At 37.2% G+C, this 15,534-nt stretch overlaps 1 protein-coding gene across 3 annotated transcripts; it reads right to left on the reverse strand.

Moving 5' to 3' along the window:
• Nucleotides 1-7: 7 nt before the first annotated feature.
• Nucleotides 8-14,726, reverse strand: LOC306850527 (uncharacterized protein). 3 transcript variants are annotated; one of them, XR_013782414.1, is made up of 10 exons: nt 14,445-14,726; nt 11,402-11,575; nt 10,128-10,216; nt 2,149-2,748; nt 1,919-2,044; nt 1,494-1,651; nt 1,141-1,286; nt 855-980; nt 622-708; nt 8-376 (listed from the first exon to the last, which is right to left on the reverse strand). XR_013782414.1 is itself a non-coding variant. In XM_079386201.1 (3 exons), exons 1-3 carry the CDS (start codon nt 13,112-13,114, stop codon nt 10,356-10,358), a joined length of 342 nt encoding a protein of 113 aa, XP_079242327.1. In that variant the 5' UTR covers nt 13,115-13,423; the 3' UTR covers nt 8,470-10,355. The 3 variants fall into 3 exon arrangements, 1 of the variants encoding a protein (XP_079242327.1); XR_013782415.1 differs by lacking the exon at nt 14,445-14,726 and adding an exon at nt 13,092-13,423; XM_079386201.1 differs by lacking the exons at nt 8-376; nt 622-708; nt 855-980; ... (3 more) ...; nt 2,149-2,748; nt 14,445-14,726 and adding an exon at nt 13,092-13,423 and having other exon boundaries at nt 8,470-10,500.
• Between the last annotated feature and the right edge of the window lie 808 nt (nt 14,727-15,534).

A 15,534-nucleotide genomic window follows, 5' to 3' on the forward strand; every position in this document is an offset into this window, starting at 1 on the left:
TCTGAATACTGTTTATGCAGTTTTATTGTATAATTACAAAACGGCAGAGAGGACACTGGTGTCTGAGACTGGTTTTAGGCTGGTGCAAGCTCCAAAATCCCATGGTGGTCCAGTGAAGTCTCTAAAGGAGAATGAGAGCGATGACGCTTGCTTCCCTGACAGGTCACATGTGTCTCTTCACCCCTCCATGGACAAGAACCTAATAATTCTAGTCCCCATGATAGAGGCTCTCTCATGTTCCTCTTACAACAGGTGCTGATGATCTCCTCGCTCATCTCAAGACCAGGTACAGTCCCAGCCCATGCCTTTAGCCAATCTGTGTAAGCTGATGTAGAAATATGGAAAACGGTTGAACATCTGTTTGTCAAATGTCCAACTGGAAAAAAAAAAAAAAAAAAAAAAAAAAAAAAAAAAAAAAAAAAATTTAATTCACTGGGGCATCTGTCTAGGCAGATAGTGTATCTATAATTTATTGACTAGAACAAGTTAAAATGAGCAATTTGATCACTAGATTAACATGGAACTTGATACATAAATGTGAGAGAAAGTTAAGCAAAGGAATCTCTTGTAATGCACTACATTAAAAGAAAAATACAACTATTGTATTTTCATATGTCTTACACATGAGCCAGTTTGTTGCGGTAAGTACGCAGCAGGCCAATTAAGTCCTCCGGACAAGTTGTCTCTGTCTGGCCATTCAAGTGCAAGCTGCAGATACAATGCAAGGGTGTTACACAAGAAATATTCAGTTAGTAAACAGTTACAAAATTTGTGATCATCAGGAAAGTCATCAATATTTTATAAACAATTTAGCAAGGAAAGCTGATATTTTGTTGTTGGATATTTCTCCCCACCTCTGATTTCCATTTTTGTCTTCCAAATTGCTCTCTGCATAGTAACAAAGCTCTAAAAACATTTCAGAAAAGTTTTCATTCTGGACTTGCTCGGTCTTTCCAAGTATCCCAAGAACTTTAGTTTTCCTAAGGAAAAGCACAAACATCAAGCAGACACACAGACTTGTACAGGGCTGAAGGTGAAGTTATGAAGGTGAAAACAGTGTGTGAAGTAATGGAGAGAAATAGTCAAATTCAAATAAAAGCAAAATAATCAAATAAAACCCTTTTTTTCCTACACAAATACCTTAGTCCATTCTATCAAAGGCCTTTTCGACAGCTTTTATTCCTGTTAGGCCTTTTTCAGCTTTCCAAATTTTGCAAGCTTTTGAAATATCAGTGTAGTACTGGACTTCAGGTCGATCGCCCAGTTTCCTCAGCACTTCCTCTTTTCTGAATGAAAAAAAGAAAACAAGAGATTAAGTTTAGCAGCAGACCAAGCATATATTTTACATAAATGAATATGAAGCACAACATTCATCATACATGTAGTTTTCTTTCCGATCTTTAAAGAAAGTGCTTCATTAATCATATTTGTGAACTTTAATTTAACTGAACAGAACAGCATACAATTACAGACATAAACACCTTATAATTTACCTTTTTTGATCCCAGAAATAAGGGTGTTTTAGGACCTCAATGATCAGGACACCGTTGATCATCCAGTCTATGAGATCCTTAACTACAATATCTTGCACATCATTCTGCACCATGCGTTTCCCACCAGAGAGGATGTAGTACACCAGCTTCCCAGCAGCCTGCAAGAAATGGAGCAGACTGTGAAGAACATGCTGATCTACATTAACATTCATGTAGTCGGCAGATGCAGTTACCCAAAGTGACTTAAATTCAAGTCAAGGTAAACATTTTATCAGTTGTGAAGATGCTTTATGCTACATAAAGTTGTGCTCAGTGGTTGTGTTGAGAGCACATGACAAGCTGAATATATATTTGTAGAGTTCATAATATTTCTCAAATCTTTTTTTACAGTTTCGTTATGATAATCTGCTGTAAACTTCACAAACCTTGATGTCAGAGCTCTTTGTATAATCATTATCTTGGATACCAGCTCTCTGTATTGGCAGTTGTTTCTCCCTCCTCCAGTTTGATGTTTCTGCCAAAGCCGATTAGTCTAACATTTTCTTCAGAATCTGTTGAGAATAGAGATTTAATTTTACATGTAATATGATATAGACAGTATAATATTATAGTATTGTGAGATGTAAAAAGTTAATAAAAATAAGATATTTTATACCTATGACGATATTTCTAGGGTTTATAATCACCATGCATCACTCCGGCCTGGTGAAGATCTTGAAGGCCAAGAAGCATCTCCTCAACAATTTTTATTTCCAAAGTGAAGGTGCAGGAGATCGTGATGAGAGGTGAGTACTATATCTTGAGGCTTGATGTCTGAGAGTCAGGCAACTGAACTGATACTGTCCTTTTGCTTCACAGGTTGACGGAGCGAGACAGATGAAGAGAGCCGGAGTCAGATGAGGTAATTCCCAACAGAGACGAGTCTGCAGACAGGGGAGACAACAGGACGGAGAACAGAAGGGAAGGCTAAGAGGTAAGTAGTCAGAAGGTATACTCATCGGCTTGTGGTGCGTTGTAGAGGAGTCCACGTTGAAGCAACGAGATCAGACAGCTACTGTGACTGAGGTGAGTGATTTTAAAGTGTCCTTGATGATGGTGGTGACGAGGTGCAGGTGTGAGTGATTAAGAATGCAGGTGAGGCTGATCGTGAGGGATGACAGCCTGGCCGTGCTGTTACAATAATATTGAGAGGCGGTTCTTCTGCTACAGGTAACAACTCTTTCAGGCCAACATCACTGGGCCAATCTACAAAGCCCTGTATATGACATGCAGACAAAAATACATTTCAGCCACAAATTAAGAATTAGTTCCCTTATTTTAGTTAAATTGTGGCCAAGAATTTGTTCCCTTGACTTGTTTGTTTCCTCGTTTTAGTAAATCATTGTACTACATTGTACTCATTTGCTTACTCATTTTGAATTAAATTAAAATAAAGTGCATCACCATGATTTACTAAAATGAGGGAACAAATTCATAAGTCATGGAAATTCTTAATTTGTGTCCATGGTATATTTCCCCCCTTATGTCATGTGTAGGGCTCCACACCAATCACCTCACATACAGTCTAATTCTATACAGTCTTATCATAAGCATCCAAAACAATTTACTCAACACAGGAGTTTTTGGTATCAAAAAATGAGATATTATATTAAATAAAGTTATGTATCCAGGAACCAGGAACTTACCTAAAAACTTTAAGAACACTGATGTAAGCAGTCAGTCAGTTCGTTAGTCAGTCAGTCAATGATTGCGGAAGGGTGTAATTAGTAGGGCTGACAGGTCTCAAAAAAATTCCCAGCCCAAAGCTGACTTAAAATCCGCCCAAAAGGAATGAAGACTAGCCCATTTTCCCCCCTTATCCAATCACATTTAACAGCTATGGAATTCCCATAAAGGGCTTTAAAATAAACTTTATGGTTATGTTTATTATCAGTTTTTATTTTCATTTTGGTGCAACACTGGTATACATGTTTGGCTGTACACATACAGTGTATGTATGTGTATACTATGATGATGAAATTGTTACATACACTGTATGTATATCCTAGCATGCATAAAAATTAAAGTGTACTTCAGACTTGAACCATGTGTGATTTCCACAGGACACATTCATTGACTGCTCTCACCAAAAATGATGCGCATTTATGAAAACAGACAATATCTTTACAGCCCTGATTTGATTAAATCTCGATTATCATGTGATTTGAGTCGTGGTTGAATACACTGAAATCACAAAAGAAAATTCAACCAAATGTGTTTTTGTTACTACCAGTGTTGGGTAAGTTACTTTCAAAAAGTAATTAATTACAGTTACTAATTACTTAATCAATATTGTATTTAAATTACTTTACTAATTACTCTATCTGAAAAGTAACTTAGTTACTCAATAAGTAACTTAATTATTCAAATCGCTAATTAGGCTACATCTTAAAATCCCTATAAACCTTAATAGAAATTAAACTCTATATTCTTTCAATTCGAGTCAAACATAGAATAGTTTAGCCTTTTAGCTTTAAAACAACTGTAATACTTAAACATTTTTATGAAAAAAAATGTAACCACCTTTGGTTGACAAATAGAAATACTCTGCAAAATATCTGAATAACAAAAAGGCTTAAAAGTTAAACAATACATTTCAGTTTGGCAAGATGTTCAGGAAAAGCCCAACTAGTAAAATCTGTACAGGTTTATGTCAAAATAACACGTTAACTAATGTAGGAAAGAATAAATTACAGAAATGATCTTCTCTGCTGCATAATGTCAGATCGCGCTGTTCTTATGAGGTAAATTTCTCATAGCAGGTCTTCTTTCAAAAATGATGAATATTAGATTATTTTTTTTTTCTTAATATTTTACATTTTTTTTTGTATCTATGGGCATATGCGCGCAGGTGACTGCATATAATGAGCTCAGACACGGGAAAGACTGTACCTTGCTTTAGTTTCATACGGATTGCATAATCAGAAACATTAGTTTTTAATTTGAATTCGTTCAAGTGTCAAGTAGACACTTCAAGATTTTTAGATTCTATTGATTTTAGTCTTATATGTATCTGAGTCAGAGCCGGCGCCAGGGCACCTCCATCAGAGGGGCATTTGAATTTCTGGGGGGGGGGGGGGGGGGGGGGGGGGTGGTGGTGGTGTGTGTGTGGGGGGGTTCGGGGTGGGATGGGAAGCGTGCAATCTGTGATTGCGTGCAGTTTCTGACGCTCGCTAAAGCGTGCAATCGCTTTCTTATGTGCGCTGTTTTACCGGTTTCACTTTCGCTTTCGAAACGATCACGTTCAGCAAGAAGGGGAGAGGATGGAAAGTGGGGGGCACCGTAACTCTGCCCGCGAATGCCCCCTCTTGGTGCCGGCCCTGATTTGAGTATTTAAGGTTTCTCTGTGAATCAGGAAAATCTGAAAGTGAACGCACCCGCACGCGGAGGGTTAAAGCCGCTGCATTCAATATCTTTAGACGGTAAATTTAGATTTCAAATTCAATATTGCTTTTAGAACTGTTGAAATTATTTACTGTATGTAACGCAAGTACTTTATAAGTAACTGTAATTAAATTACCTAAAAATGAACAGTAATCCCTTACTTTACTTTTTCAGTGGATAAGTAATTTAATTACAGTAACGCGTTACTTAGTAACGTGTTACACCCAACACTGGTTACTACACATACTACAGCTTTTCCGTTGAAATTTTAGTTTAGTAAAACACAAACTTATTTACCTTTTCTTGTAATTAAAGTGAACATATAATCACTTTTTTTAGCTTTAATCTTTGAATCTACCCACTGAACTACAAAAGCTGTAGGAATAAAGAAAGGAGTAAGAATTAAGTTACAGTTTTTCTGAATGCTAAAACATTTCTCAAAACCATCACTCATTTTCGGAAACCCTTAAAAACATATTAAAATCTCATTACTAGATTCACAGAACCCTTGAGTCTTAAATTCCCCTGACCAACAAACAATTGCTTCTAATCCATTTCATGCACTAAATATGATTAATTAGACACTAATAAAAAAATGGAGAACACAGTGTCCAGGGCATGTAGTTACAAAAAAAAAAAAAAAAAAGTTTATTGTAGGCCTATGTAGTAAACATTTTGCAATTACACACACACACACACACACACACACACACACACACACACACACAAAGAACATAAATATTATTCTGCCTCAGGATCAGGAACCAGAGCTGGGTCCAGCCAGAGGACTACATCAATCATTTTGTCCCTTGCCTGGCAATGTGTGTGCCTGAATTTATTTAAGGTTTTACAGTAAGAGTGATTTATTTGACTAATTGGTTATAGGCCAGAGGCGTTATTCCCATTCAAAGTGAGGGGGCACGTGCCACCTCAGATTTTTGAGCCAAGTGGATTTTGAATGCAGCTTCCAAAAGACAAAAAAATCGCTGATTCATATTTTCTATATTTAGTACAATCACACCGGCATGATTAAATCGTTCAGCGCATCATATCATCAGCTGCTAAATTCAAACCTGCGTTCGCTGGCGCTGAGCCAGAGACAGACGCGTTTTAACAGCACTGCGCATTATAACCAATCACACACGATTCTGTTGAGCTTATGAATCCATTGACCAATCAGAGGCGTTCAGATGAGCCATAGCTAAAATGCCGGTGTTTTCTTCACTCACTGGCTGACTGAATCTTTCTGGTGAATTCTCTCGTTAGAAACTGCAGATGTGTGTATGAATAGCCTATGTAAGTAACATTCATTTCACAGTGTAAACAGCTTCAGTGATTTAAATGGGAGTTTTTGAGAGTGCTTGAACTAGACTGTCAGTGTGTTCTTTGATAATGTTAATGTTCTTTGCTCTCTTTCTGTACAATGAAAGTGTTATGATAAGTATCCCAATTTACAGTGTTTTTATTCACATTAACTTTCAATGTTAAATTCACATTAAATAAAGTCAGTCGTATTAAAACTATGTTTATGGCATGACACCCTGTTACTTTAGTAAACAGACAGGTTTTTATGCATATTTAATAGACTACATTATTAGGCTATTTTGACCATCGCCCACTACAGATCAACTAACATAATCTATAAAAGTGAGAATCGAGATATTCACATTTCATGATATAGTTAATGCGTTTGGGAATGTTTTGAATAGGGCTTTCACCATTTTAATGCGTTAATATTTTTTTCACTTAAATTAATCGTTTGATGAGGTTTGACCCCAACTTCTTGCCGTTATCGCAGCGCGGAAGGAAATCATTGCCTGCGTCCCATTGTGCACATTATCCATCCTAAATACTATGTGATATTAGTCATTTTCAATACTATTCAGGGCAGATAGGGTGTATAGTGTGCACATTAGGACGCAGGGATTGTGTGATTATAAGGCGCCGGGCTAGACAAAAGTGAAGTGAACGCGGAGAGAGAGCGAGAGAGAGAGAGAGAGAGAGAGAGAGAGGTTCATGGGTTTTAATGCACTTGCGATCATTGGACTTTTGACTTACAATGACTTAGAGCCCTGTACGGGCCTCAAATTTAGGCCCTAGCCCAGCCCACCTCTGACAGCTTATCAGAATTATGGCCCGAGTTTATACTACTGTTTCGGCTATTAAAATAGTTCAGTTTTATGTGTAATGGCAAAATTATTATATTTCGTTTCGTTTTTTTATTAAGTTAATTTAGAAAAACGTTTGGAGCATTTTTGTTCGTTAAATAGCCTTTTTGTTTTTTTAAAGTAACGAGTCAGCTGCATGATCATAGCCTATGTTTGATCAATTTAGCCTTCTCATATCATCACGACTTGCCTAAAATAAAATCTATAGATATACTAAAAAAGTATATAACAATGTTTAAACGTTAAACCTGCGCTATAATAATAATGTGCGCTAGCCTATATGTAAGTTTGTGCGGAGAGTGGAAGCTAAAGCGCGCTCTGCAGGACATGGAGGCACCAGAGCAAACACTTGGATTGTTTTCAGTGGAAACCAATTAAAATAGCCTACGCTGTCTTTTTTTTTTTTTTTGATAAAGGTATAGAGTAATACACCATTCGGACCTGTAAAGGGTCTACTTGTATTTGTGTGCACTCACAATATCAACAAAAGGTAGTTATTTTATAAAACAAACAAAGAAAACAAACATGATGCGCTTTCTGCATCTTGAACATGAGTTCTTCAGCTGAGCGAATACATGCCTCACAGACATGATCAATATATCTATAGAAAGCTTAAAATTATTACTTAACAAAATAAAAAAATCGAAAACAAAAACTCTTTTATTACAATCTTAATCATAATCAATAAAGATGCATTTCTCTCTAAAGGCGCGTCTAATGAGGAGACGGCGAGTCAGGATCAGCAACTTCATCCTTGCTACACAGACTCAGAAAACATTAGTTTATTAGTAAATAATTCAAATATCTCCTTACTATTTCCCGCAGACACATTCATGGTTATGTTTGCTGGGGTTTTGCAGCAAGCTTTAGCCTATTGCGTGCATTTGAACGCAGAACTATTCCGCTGCGCTGAAGTCACTTGAGCACCTGCTGCTGCGGGACACTAAACACCATCGAGCTGCTCTCAGTCGCGGCACAGTCTCGTGTTGTTTCCAACAGCGCGGCAATTTTTTTCATCACTAATCGATGGATGTCTACAATATAAAAATAAGGAGAAACCCAAAACAGGCCCGAGGCCCGGCCCGCGTCTGAACTATGACGTGGAAATTGGCCCGAAGCCCGGCCCTAGAGGCGTAAAAAAGTCGGGGCCGACTTTGCAGCAGGTGATTCGGTCGTGCCATTAAACTGCTTTGTGTTCTTTTTGTCATGGTGCTATATGATGCTAATTGCAGAATGGATTTCAAGGACTGCGCGCGCAGATCTACGGCCAGTGTTGAATCCAACGTTTATATTTTTCCTACGAATCTTTGAGTTAACGTACTAAACATGAGTGGAATGAATTTGCACCGCTGCGCCCCCACACCTGGATGCTCATGACAAGAATAGCATGTATAGTTATCTTTATTGAAGTGAATTGGGGTTAAATCGCTGTCATGCATGAATGAATGATATTTTTGCAATTTTACACACAATAATCCACGATGATCACATTGCACAAAACTGAAATTGCATGTCAAAATAACACATTGTCAATATTTTTTGAGACCCCCCAAATTTCACAAATCACGTTTTCAGGGGAGCCCATGTCTTATTAAGGGGAGCCCAGCTCCCCCTAGCTCCCCCGTAGTTCGCACCCTGCACCCCTCACATTTTTGTAAATATTTTATTATATCTTTTCATGTGACAACACTGAAGAAATGACACTTTGCTACTATGTAAAGTAGTGAGTGTACAGCTTGTATAACAGTGCAAATTTGCTGTCCCCTCAAAATAACTCAACACACAGCTGTGTCACAGCTTTAATGTCTAAACTGCTGGCCACAAAAGTCAGTACACCCCTAAGTGAAAATGTTCAAATTGGGCCCAAAGTGTCAATATTTTGTGTGGCCACCATTATTTTCCAGCACTGCCTTAACCCTCTTGGGCATGGAGTTCATCAGAGCTTTACAGGTTGCCACTGGAGTCCTCTTCCACTCCTCCATGATGACATCACAGAGCTGGTGGATGTTAAGAGACCTTGCACTCATCCACCTTCCGTTTGAGTTGTCTTTGTACTCCTCACCTGGTTTCCGCCACACACGCTTGACACCATCTGAACCAAATCATTTATCTTCGTCTCATCAGACCACTGGATTTGGTTCAAGTAATCCATGTCCTTAGTCTGCTTGTCTTCAGCAAACTGTTTGCGGGCTTTCTTGTGCATCATCTTTAGAAGAGGCTTCCTTCTGGGATGACAGCCATGCAGACCAATTTGATGTAGTGTGCGGAGTATGGTCTGAGCACTGACGGGCTGACACCCCACCCCTTCAACCTCTGCAGCAATGCTGGCAGCACTCATATATCTATTTCCAAAACACAACCTCTGGATATGACGCTGAGCACGTGCACTCTTTAGTAAACCATGGCGAGGCCTGTTTTGAGTGGAACTTGTCCTGTTAAACCGCTGTATGGTCTTGGCCACCGTGCTGCAGCTCAGTTTCAGGGTCTTGGCAATCTTTTTATAGCCTGTGCCATCTTTATGTACGTAGAGCAACAATTATTTTTTTCAGATCCTCAGAGAGTTCTTTACCATGAGGTGCCATGTTGAACTTCCAGTGACCAGTATGAGAGAGTGAGAGCGATAACACCAAATTTAACACACCTGCTCCCCATTCACACCTGAGACCTTGTAACTCTAACAAGTCACATGACACCGGGGATAGAAAATGGCTAATTGGGCCCAATTTGGGCATTTTCACTTAGGGGTGTACTCACTTTTGTGGCCAGCTGTTTAGATATATGGCTGTGTATTGAGTTATTTTGAGGGGACAGCAAATTTGCACTGTTATACAAGCTGTACACTCACTACTTTACATTGTAGCAAAGTGTCATTTCTTCAGTGTTGTCACATGAAAAGATATAATAAAATATTTACAAAAATGTGAGGGGTGTACTCACTTCTGTGAGATACTGTATTAATGAAACTGAACTGAAATGAGTACAAGGGTCAAATAACAGAAATAGAGATGTAACAGATCTGGATTAACTTTTTTATCTCACTCACGCATGCACCAGTTTGTTACGCAAAACACGCAGCAGGCCAAGAATGTCCTCCGGAAGCTTTTTGTTAATGTCTGTCCATATTTTTGAAAGCTGCAAATAAAAAATACAATGTTTATGGCATTTGGCTAGCACAGATCATCTAGTGTGCTACACTGTTAGCAGTCCCAACACACCACTGAATAAACCAATACAATGCAGAGAGCAAAAAAGGAAGGCACACATTTTGTGTTTATGTGAGTCTTGCTGTTTTACAGTTTCTCAACTCTGATTGCCAATTAGAAAAGCTTTTTCCCGTTGTGACCTCCTCCGCAGTTTTGAAGAGCTTCCACAGGTTCTTTAAATCCCCACCAACTACAGTAAGAATGTTGTTTTTCCTGAAGGACAAAAAATGAGCACACAAAGCCTGGTACATGATTTAATGTAAACTATGTTATTTAAAAATTCATTTATTAATATATGCACTGCTGCTGAAAGTTTTGGATGAACTAAGTTTTTTTAAATGTTTTTGAAAGATGTCCCTTCTGTTCACATAAGGCTGCATTTATTTAATATAAAATACAACAAAACAAAACAGTAATACTGTGAAATATTACAGTACAATGTAAAATAACTGTTTTATATTGTAATGTATGTTAAAATGTAATTAATTCCAGTGATGCAAAGCCGTATTTTCAGCATCATTACTCCAGTCAGAAATCATGCTAATATACTAATTTGCTGATCAAGAAAAATTTCTGATCATTATCAGTGATGAAAACAGTTGTGCTGCTTCATATTTTTTTTGCTGTTGAAAATTTGGTACATTTTTTGATGAATAGAAAGTAAAAAAAAATAAAAAAATGCTTGAAATAGAAAATTTCTGTAACATTATAAATGTCTTTACTCTAACTTTTGATCAATTTAATGAGTCCTTGCTGAATAAAAGTAAAACCTATTTTTTAAATCTTACCCCAGACTTTTGAATGGTGTATTATGGTTTTCACAAAAATATTAAGCAGCACAACTGTTTTCAACAATGACAATAATAAAACATTTTAAAGCAAAAAATCGTCATATTAGAATGAATTCTGAAGGCTCGTGTGACACTGAAGACTGGAGTAATGATGCTGAAAATTTAGCTTTGCAGCACAGGAATGCCATTTTAAAATAGATTAAAATAGAAAAATGTTATATTAAATTAAAAAAATATTTAACAATGCTTGTTTTACCATATTTGATCAAATGAATGCAGCCTTGGTCAGCAAAAGAGACTTCTTTCAGTAACTGAGAACTTACCTGTTTTCGTTCTCGATTTTCAGTTCACTGAAGGCCTCATTAACTGTCAGTGCTCCTGTTGGGTCTGTTCTCTCTGTGTGCCCTTTCTCTACGTAGAGTTTGCGAAGTTTTGCTAAAACCTCATAGTGCTGGATTTCAGGCCTATCACCCAGCTTCCTAAGGACTGCATCTTTGCTGGAGGACAGAAAATATAATACTTGACATTTGTAATTCTAAAAAAAATCCATCTCAATATGATTTCTATTTCCTTTTACTATGTACATATATACACTTTAATCTAATAAAAAAACATACAAGGAAATATCAAATAAATACAAAATTGTTTTGAAAACTTGTCTTGATACATTAAAACTTTTTTCCTCTCCATGTCAGCATCTGTACACTGTTTTTAAAACTCTGGTAATCTTTACCTTACCAGTAGGTTAAGCTTTTTTGACTACATGTAAGTATTTGTCATTCAGTTTGAATCGTCTTGCAATGAATTCATCTACTACTCTAGGAAGCATCACTGAGAAGTAAAAGCCTCTCAGATGAGTAACCTGGTGTGTTGAATACTCCGCATCGTATGGTACATTTATCAGAATGTGTTCCTTTGGAGACCAGACAAGTAGTTTTGCCATTCTCAGCCCAGTACAAAACATCCCTAATTGTATCTGTAGTAGCCCCTGACTCCGTTCCTCTGTAATTCAGGCTTCCCATCAACCACTTTGATGTCACTATTATTCATAGTGAAATGGTCTGATAGAGAGGTGGTGGTGTTCTTGGGAACAGGGCACTTTATTTCCAGAAGTTCCATACCATTTACTATACCATCAGGGCTTGCAGACAGCCATGACTCTGTCAGGCTGACCCTGATACCTGAGTGGGAGACCTGTAGACCTTTTTCTACAAGAAGGCTCCGAGCTATTGCCTCTTTCTCACTCCCATACTTTGTAGCTGCATTCTCCCGAAAGGTAGGAAAGAGATTCTCTCTCATGAATTTATTTATTGAATACACTGCTCCGGGTGTATGTTCACGGTGTGTGTGTGTTCACTGCTGTGTGTGTGCACGTTGGATGGGTTAAATGCAGAGCACGAATTCCGAGTATGGGTCACCATACTTGGCTGAATGTCACTTCACTTCACTTCACTTCACTTCACTTCTCCCTCTCTTGTAGATGAAGCACTATATACATCCTCAGCTTTGTGATGTCTAAATGTTATTTGACTAATTATTTTCTGTTGAAGGTTTTTTCTGGTTCCTGCATTCCATCTACACTGCTCATCAGTGCAAGATAGCCCTGTCATACCACTGATTACAGCATTTTGCACCTTTAAAAAAAATTCAGTACATAGTTTACTTTATTATTTCACAGTACATCACTATTAGCACTTTTTAAGAGCTAAATAATTTAGGGAAAAGTAATTAAATTACATTAATTACTTAGTAACTAATTACACCCAATACTGGTCACAACTGAATTCTTGATATCAAAAATTTGGATTTGAATGACAGCTTATGGTGACATTTAGCTAGTGAAAATACAATTACAGATATCAAGAATTCTAGTCTTCAATAGTTGAAATTTAATTCCTGGTATCAAGAATTAGCATTTTAATTAGTGAAAATTTAAATTGTTGATATCAAGAATTCATATCCTGTGAATGAATAAAAGTCAAAACGGCTTATACTCTATTTATAAATACCCACCTTCCACAACACAGCAGCAGCATGGCTACAAGACCTGCCAGGGCCAGCTACACAGGAGCATCCAGCTGTTTAACACTACTCCGTTATTTTGTAACATCGCCCACGCGATGTGATTGGGTTTATTTATAGACTGACTCGGCTCTACCTCCGCTTTCAGTAATGTAAATTGCTGATGTTTATGACAAAGTATTCGTCCAATTTTATTACTGTGTAGATAACTGTATACTTTCGTGCTTTTATCATTTCTAAGCTCCTCGCCATCTACACCCTCAGACAAAACAAGATGATTGATTATGTCAACATATGTGACTGCTTCTTCTTCTTCATGTGATTTTATTGGCGGTTGACAAACAACTTAATGGTGTATTTCCGCCACCTACTGGTATGGAGTGTGAATCAAAATGAGTTTCTCCCTCCCCCTTTTTATTTAAATGTATATTTATATTCTATCCCACAATTTAGTTTTTTTAAGGAACTTCAAAACTAGACTAAAACATTCATTATTCGAATTATTTTGTAAAATATATCTTATTATAAATTGTATTTTCCTATTACCTAATTCTTGTATTAAAATTCTCCTCTCATTGTCATATTTCTGGCAATACTGTATGACATGTTCTACGGTCTCTTCCTGTCCACAAAACTCACACCTCCCCGTTTCATGTTTACCCATTTTATGAAGTGTGCTATTTAATCTTGTATGCCCAAATCTCAATCTTGATATTATTATTTCATCTTTTCTATTTTTTCCTGCATTTCTTATTTCACCCACTTTCCTTTGTATCTTATAGAACCATCTTCCTTTTTTCTCCTTATCCCATTGTTTTTGCCATCTTCCCTTCAGTCTTTTTTTGATTAAACTTTTGATTTCATTCTTACTTAAATTGATAATTAAGTTAATGTCGTTATTTTTAACAGCCTCCTTCGCTTCTTTATCTGCAATTTCATTTCCTTCCACACCAATATGTGCAGGCACCCACAAAAACACCACTATAATCCCCATCATTTGAATTCTATATAATGTTTGCATAATTTCCATTAAAATGTCTGGTCTACTCTCTGAGTGGCTGTATTGTAAACTAGCCAGAGATGAACTTGAGTCTGAGCAGATAACCGATTTCATAGGTCTGATCTCTTCTATCCACTGTAATGCTAATACTAATGCAATCATTTCCCCTGTATAAACGGATAATTCATCACTAATCCTTTTTCTTACTGATATATGAAATTCTGGCACAGTAAACGCTACTCCAACCTTATTATCTAGACTCTTTGACGCATCTGTATAGATCTGAACATAACTATAGTATTCCTTGATATATGTCTGCACATGATATAAATTACATTCCTCACCTTTATTTTTCTGTTCTAACAATGTAAAATCTATTGCAGCTTATGTGACTGCTGGCCATTGTTTCATGTCATCAATCCAGGAGGTGGCGCTGGTCAACTTCATAGGATGAGGAACACACAAAGTTTCTTTGTTTACGGTCTTTGTTAAATAGTCTTGATTGTGCAGCCACCGCGATATAATATTATCATTGCTTGTTGCCGTTAAAATTCTGTAACCATAGATGCATATCTCTGTAACTAAACTCATCAAGCCGCTAACCGGAAGTTCGGAGCATCCGCCCTACATGTACGCGCAAAGCATAATGGGTAATTTCGCGTTCATGCTTGTCATGTGACACACCGCGTGGCTGCTGTATGACACATGGATCGCTTTTATTTCGTTTTTACTTTTTTGATTAAAAGCTGATAAAATGTAAAAACTGTAACTTGAATGGAATGTAAGTCGCTTTGGATAAAAGCGTCTGCTAAATGCATAAATGTAAATGTAAAATGATTATTAATATTCACCGACATACGCACTATATTATGAAATATCTGATATTCTGATTCTGAAATATGTGCAAGTAAATATATTTGGTAGTTTAAATACTTTTATAATGACCGTGTTACTTGATCTATACCGGGTGACGGGCGCCGCCATATTTGTTCGCGCTGAATCCGAGTTGTGGGATTAACAAAATTCATCCTCTCCTCCCGAAACACGTTAAAGTAAGTCTCCGGTTAAACTGGGAGAAGAGCAGAGTAAACTTTAAAGTTATCTACACAATCTGTATATGATATCAATAAAACGTTGTCAGATTATATTTGTAAGGATCATTATAGCTGCTTCCATAGACATCAGCGTGTATTTTACAAACTATAAATGTATGGTGTTGCTAGTACATGTGTATTTAAATGTCTGAAACCTAAAATAAGCATTATATGGTTGAAAACACTGAATATTTGTGATATTATGACAAGCGCTCAGCGCGTGCGATCTGGCTCCAAGCCAGCCAACGCGCGAAAGCATATTTGAATTCAGCAGTTGATGACGTGACGCACTGAATGTTCTAATTACCCCGGTGTGATCGTATGTGTTAAAGGGTTAACA

This window comes from Barbus barbus, assembly GCF_936440315.1.
Source record: "Barbus barbus genome assembly, chromosome: 3".
NCBI lineage: Eukaryota > Metazoa > Chordata > Actinopteri > Cypriniformes > Cyprinidae > Barbus > Barbus barbus.

What these genes read in the sequence shown, in the direction of transcription:
- LOC306850527 (XM_079386201.1), bottom strand. Translation starts at nt 13,114, where the DNA reads ATGCTGCTGCTGTGTTGTGGAAG. An exon ending in CTGCTGCTGTGTTGTGGAAG is followed by an intron (nt 11,576 to 13,091) that starts GTGGGTATTTAT and finishes TCTGTCCTCCAG; the next exon opens with CAAAGATGCAGTCCTTAGGA. An exon ending in AAAATCGAGAACGAAAACAG is followed by an intron (nt 10,501 to 11,401) that starts GTAAGTTCTCAG and finishes TTTGTCCTTCAG; the next exon opens with GAAAAACAACATTCTTACTG.